Here is a 5,015-nt window from a genome sequence, read left to right on the forward strand (position 1 = left end):
TTCTGTGGCCTGTTATTGTTGCTGGGTCTTTGCCTGCAAAAACTTTCTTATAACCGAAAGTGCAACATCCCATTTCCCCGTTGCCAGCAACGTCATTGTTACCGGCAACTGATGGGGGGGGGGGGGTCGTTTTTAGGCGAGTTCCTCCCAGTTCTAGACGGTTAGCAACAGGGTTTTAAAATAAATTAAAAAGTATTTAATTTTTAAAAATAATAATTGGGTTCGTGCGGTTGAGTGGAAACCCTGTTGTGTTTGGGTGGATTCAGAAGGAGCTGCCAGGCGTTCCCCTTTACCGTAATACCAGCCCCGGGCAGGAAGGGCAGTGAGTCAGATGCTCCCAAGGGCTGCCAGCAGATAAAAAGCCCGTTTGTCTCTTTAGGAAGAGCAGCGAGAAGGTGGGGAGACATCCTGCGGCAAACATGTCAGGTCTGTGAGGTTTCTCTAATATTCCTCTAAACAACTCACTGTACCAAAATCTGTTTTCCATTAACTGCTGGGCTTGGGTTAGCGTTGCTCCCCTGGGTTGCTGTCTGCGTGTTTTCCCTTCTGCAACCGTGTGTTCAGGCAACACAAAAAAACGCAGGCAAAAATTGTAAGTCTAGTAAATTGTAATGGATGTAATCAAAGGATGCGTTTCTCTTTGATTTTTCCTGTTGATGGTAGCTTCGGAAAAGCATGCTAGAGCCAGCAAGTCATGTAGGATTGCTTTTGACTGTCATAGGTTTACTTTTTTTTAAATAGAAAACCCACCTTTTGGAGGTGCCTTTCTCCGTTGGCTATGCGGGCAGCCCAAGTCACAAGCTTAAACCAGACAGCTAAGTTTTAGGCAAGCTAAAATTACAGAGGGGGGAGTGAATTGTGCACAAAGCACCAGTGCACCTCACAAGCTGCACTGTGGCTTTACGCTGGCATGACTGAGAGGGGATCTCTTCCAGAGCATCTGATAGCATGATGGTACCTGCTCACACGAATGCCTGCACTAGCATCAAAATGATGCCATGGGTTTCAGTTATGGATACAAAACCACTTTATCATTGCGTCACGCACATTTCATTGTAAATATTGCTCCTTAGGCTATTACGGGAATATAATGAATGTTGACACGACCGGAGCTTCGGAAGCAACTGCAAAACCGGAAGGTCTAAGCTATGCAGGTAGGCATGAATTCAGTTGTTCATCTCCCCTTACATCCATCCACAAGCTCATCCCTGTTAGGGATCCTGGTCTCTGGCTGTCAGTCATTGCCAAGCAAGCAGATTTTTCTACAGCCAACAAAGATCCTACTTGGGTATGTAAATTTATGTTAGGAATGGAGTTGCCTTTGAGATGCTGTAAGGAATATTTAAGACCATCACAGAGAAAATGCAAGGTCTACCTGTGACCATCCATCTGCTGCCATCGAGCCTGCTGTTATCTCTCCCTTAAGAGGGTTTCCCTCATGACCTAAGTTTCTGAACATTTCCCCAGTATAGTCCTAAATTAAAAGAAATTAAATCTATTCCACCCAAAGGCTTAGATTTAAAACAAGAAGACCTGCCTTTTAATCTGCACACTAGAGAAATGCCCTCAGTATTTGAAAAAAAAAAAAAAAGTATTTTATATCATCTGTGTATTGATTTCTAGAGCACTTACCCTTCATCAAAACTGGTCAATTCTAACATTTCTTCTCTCAAAATAGATTATGAAGGATTCAAAATGTCAGCTCAGTCATAAGGACTATTAGAACAACTTGTTTCTGATTTTAAAAATGAAAGGAAAAGTCACACATGTTTTGTTGCAGGAGTTCCTGCCTCCGAGAAGATAGCAGAAAGAGACTTGAAGAACATGGAGAAATACAAAGCCAAGATTAAAAAAGCTGGCAACGCCAAGTGTGTTGATCCAGCAGTGATTGCTGGTATCATCTCTCGAGAGTCACACGCTGGGACGGTGTTGCAGGATGGCTGGGGTGACCACGGAAATGGATTCGGGTTAATGCAGGTATGGTCAACCATCTTACAAACACAAACCTCACCCTTCCTTTGAAGCAGGAAGCCAGAAGAGCAGCAGGGGACCCGTTGAAAGGCAACCCCTTAAAACTTTTCTGCCAAGTCTTTGGCCAGAACAAAGCCAAGGCTGACCCAGCTGTCAGCTCCTGGCACTGGGGAAGGACCCCGGTGAGTGTCAGGGCATGAGCAGGCTGCTTTGCACCGTGAAACTGCTGCTTGCTTCCCAGCACTCTCTTGGGAATTGAGATGTTAATTATTCCTATTTCATACTTTAGATCATAAATCTTGTTTTAAAAAAAGCTTTTTTTTTTTTTTTAACTAAGCTTGGAAGCCTGTAGGCTGCAGCTACATACAGTCAGGTTAATTACCCTACATGTACCACAGGGGCCTAGCTAGTGGAGAATCTTCCTTCATTATTCATGCCTACATTCACGCCTCATTTGCTTGCCAAGTTATATGCTTATCCGTACCATCCCTAAACATTGCCTGCGCGCATTGGGATCCGCTTTTGTAACAGCTCCAGCCCCCCAGACTCGTGCTTTACTACCCCATGGTTAAGAGGTGGAGAAAGGAGAAGGAGAATGAAGAAAGAGGAAGGAGAAGGGGAAGTGGGGCAGAGAAATAGGGGAGATCCATAGAGGAAACCAGGGCTTTAGTACCCCGTGGTTAAGAGGTGAAGAAAGAAGTGGGCAGAGAAACCGGGGAGATCCATAGAGGAAACCAGGGCTTTAGTACTCTGTGGTTAAGAGTTGAAGAAGTGGGCAGAGAAACGGGAGATCCACAGAGGAAACAGGGGGTTTCCCACTCTTGGTGCAGCCGGGAAGGAGAGGAACAGTCACCTTGCAGCTAGAAAAACTCAAGTAGCAGTGAGCCTGCTTCCTGCACCCTGTCACCTTTACAGCAGTTTAAGGCTCCGACACCAAGGAGGTGGGGCAGGCATCCCCCTTCAGTGCCTCCATATTCTGCTGTTCACGCATCTGCTGGCGCTGCCTGCACCTTGAGCTGAGCTTGCTTCCTCTCTATACAATCACAAAAGAGGTAAATCATGAGATTAAAGATGAAAATGAATGCAAGCAGCCTGTACGAAATGAAGAGCTCTGGATAAATAGTGGTGTTTCTGGTGTGCTGATATTGCTGTCTCGCTTTCAGGTTGACAAACGGTACCATAAGGTTGCCGGTTCATGGGACAGCGAAGAGCACTTAGCACAAGGCGCAGATATTTTATGCGACATGACAAAGGCAATCGAGAAGAAATTCCCAACTTGGACAAAGGAACAGCAGCTCAAAGGTAGAGTTTTGTCGGCTTTAAAACACTTGACATGCATAGAAGTGCAATAACGCTGTAAAACTAAGCCCTTCAGAAAACTGAACACATCCCAGTTCCCCTGTTCGTTTAATTAAAGTGTGGAATATTCCTTAATACTCACTAAAAGGAATAGAGGAATAAGATTTGGTTAGCTTTCTAGCAGGCTTTTGGAAAATTTGGCAAATACCATGACATTTTTCAGTTGCAAGGAGGAAGGGTGTTTTTTCCCATTGCTCTCCCCATTTCATTTGTTTTGTGTTTCTATACCCACCCACAAAAAGCTACTATCCTGGGAACTCTGAAGAAAGAACACATCAATTCTGAAAATGTATGGTCCTCTCCGGAGGAAACATGGTTATATTCTTGAGCACTGATTACAGCAGCAGCAGTCGTTATGGTTGGGTCCCCTTATTCCAACCGCAGTACAAATATGTCTGAGGTTATTAATGAAGGCAGGCATGAAAGAATATGCACAAAAGGAAACAGTCATACAACTGATGATGTTAACATGAGTAAAATACAGCAAGGGGACAATGATCACCAAGTCTGGATGTAAAGGAGGAAGTTATGATTTCTTCACAAAGTTAAAACACAAAAAGGAGCACCTCAGGGACAAAAATAGCTGGAAATGGTAATACTATGGCCAACAACACCAATGAAAAGAGAGCTACAAACTAAAGCAATGCATTTAAGTTGTGATTTTTGTTTGCTTTCTTATTTACTGACAAAGTACCATCTCCGTTTTTGTGTTTCTTTCACTCTCATTTCAGGTGCGATCTCAGCCTATAACGCAGGCCCTAAGAATGTCCAGACCTATGACAGAATGGATGTTGGCACAACACACAATGACTACGCCAATGATGTGGTTGCAAGAGCCAAGTTTTATAAGAGAAATGGATACTGAGACATTCCAGTAATTTTTAGATTTGAATCACTGATTACATGCTTTGCTTCTAATTAAAAAAATCCTGGATTTCTCCACCAGAAACAGTAAGAATGGGGGAGGGCAACGAAGCCAGAAACAAGTGCAAGCTTTCAATGACTTTCTTCTTTCGCCTAGGCTAAAAAAGTCACTTTAAGCAACAACTCTGCTAATAATCCAAACTGTAACATATCTTGCGCCATTTATATATCTCACTTCATGAGAAGAGTCAAGCACAGTTTCCACCTGTGCTTGCAGTTTCTCAAGCAACAGACTGATGCTGCAAGGAAGTTTCATCACTGCTTAATAAGAATTTATCTGCCTTAGATTTTATCTGTCAATACATGTCTCTATCAGCAGCACAAAACTGGTTGTTAACAACTTGTAATTTTGCAACTGAATATTTGCAATAAAGATTGTATGTGTTTAATCTACCAGAAGAGTATATCACGGTGTATCACATTCTTTCAGAATAATTGCTCTTAACTTTGGTGATATGACCCCAAAGTAGCTGTTTCTTGTGACAGGAGGGAAAATACTAAGCTATACTTCACTTTTTTTGCCCTTGATACTACTTCACTTTAGCCTTTACAGTTGTGAACTATCTGTAAAACTCAAGCTGCTGTAATTAATACTTGTATTGAAGCTACATATTAGCTACAGTGCAGGGTCTGGAGTAAGAATATGCACATTACATTGTGTTTTTAAAATGGCACACACTTGATAAAATCTGATGCAAGTTCATGCACAATAAGCAGATCCCTTTGATTGACCATATAATAAAGCTTTTTGGGGAGCCTTA

The 5,015-nt window shown here is 42.7% G+C and overlaps 1 protein-coding gene across 1 annotated transcript; it reads left to right on the forward strand.

Annotated features, from left to right (window-relative positions):
- The first annotated feature begins 320 nt into the window (after positions 1 to 320).
- Positions 321 to 4,658, forward strand: LOC106898767 (lysozyme g-like). Its single transcript, XM_014960204.1, has 5 exons — positions 321 to 426; positions 1,074 to 1,154; positions 1,781 to 1,977; positions 3,135 to 3,273; positions 4,062 to 4,658. Exons 1-5 carry the CDS (start codon positions 420 to 422, stop codon positions 4,193 to 4,195), a joined length of 558 nt encoding a protein of 185 aa, XP_014815690.1. The 5' UTR covers positions 321 to 419; the 3' UTR covers positions 4,196 to 4,658.
- The last annotated feature ends 357 nt before the right edge of the window (positions 4,659 to 5,015 follow it).

Source organism: Calidris pugnax, unplaced genomic scaffold (assembly GCF_001431845.1).
Source record: "Calidris pugnax isolate Ruff unplaced genomic scaffold, ASM143184v1 scaffold188, whole genome shotgun sequence".
NCBI lineage: Eukaryota > Metazoa > Chordata > Aves > Charadriiformes > Scolopacidae > Calidris > Calidris pugnax.

Coding starts and splice junctions, on each gene's coding strand:
- LOC106898767 (XM_014960204.1), top strand. Junction 1,155..1,780: donor GGAAGGTCTAAGCTATGCAG/GTAGGCATGAAT, acceptor GTTTTGTTGCAG/GAGTTCCTGCCTCCGAGAAG. Junction 1,978..3,134: donor ATGGATTCGGGTTAATGCAG/GTATGGTCAACC, acceptor TCTCGCTTTCAG/GTTGACAAACGGTACCATAA.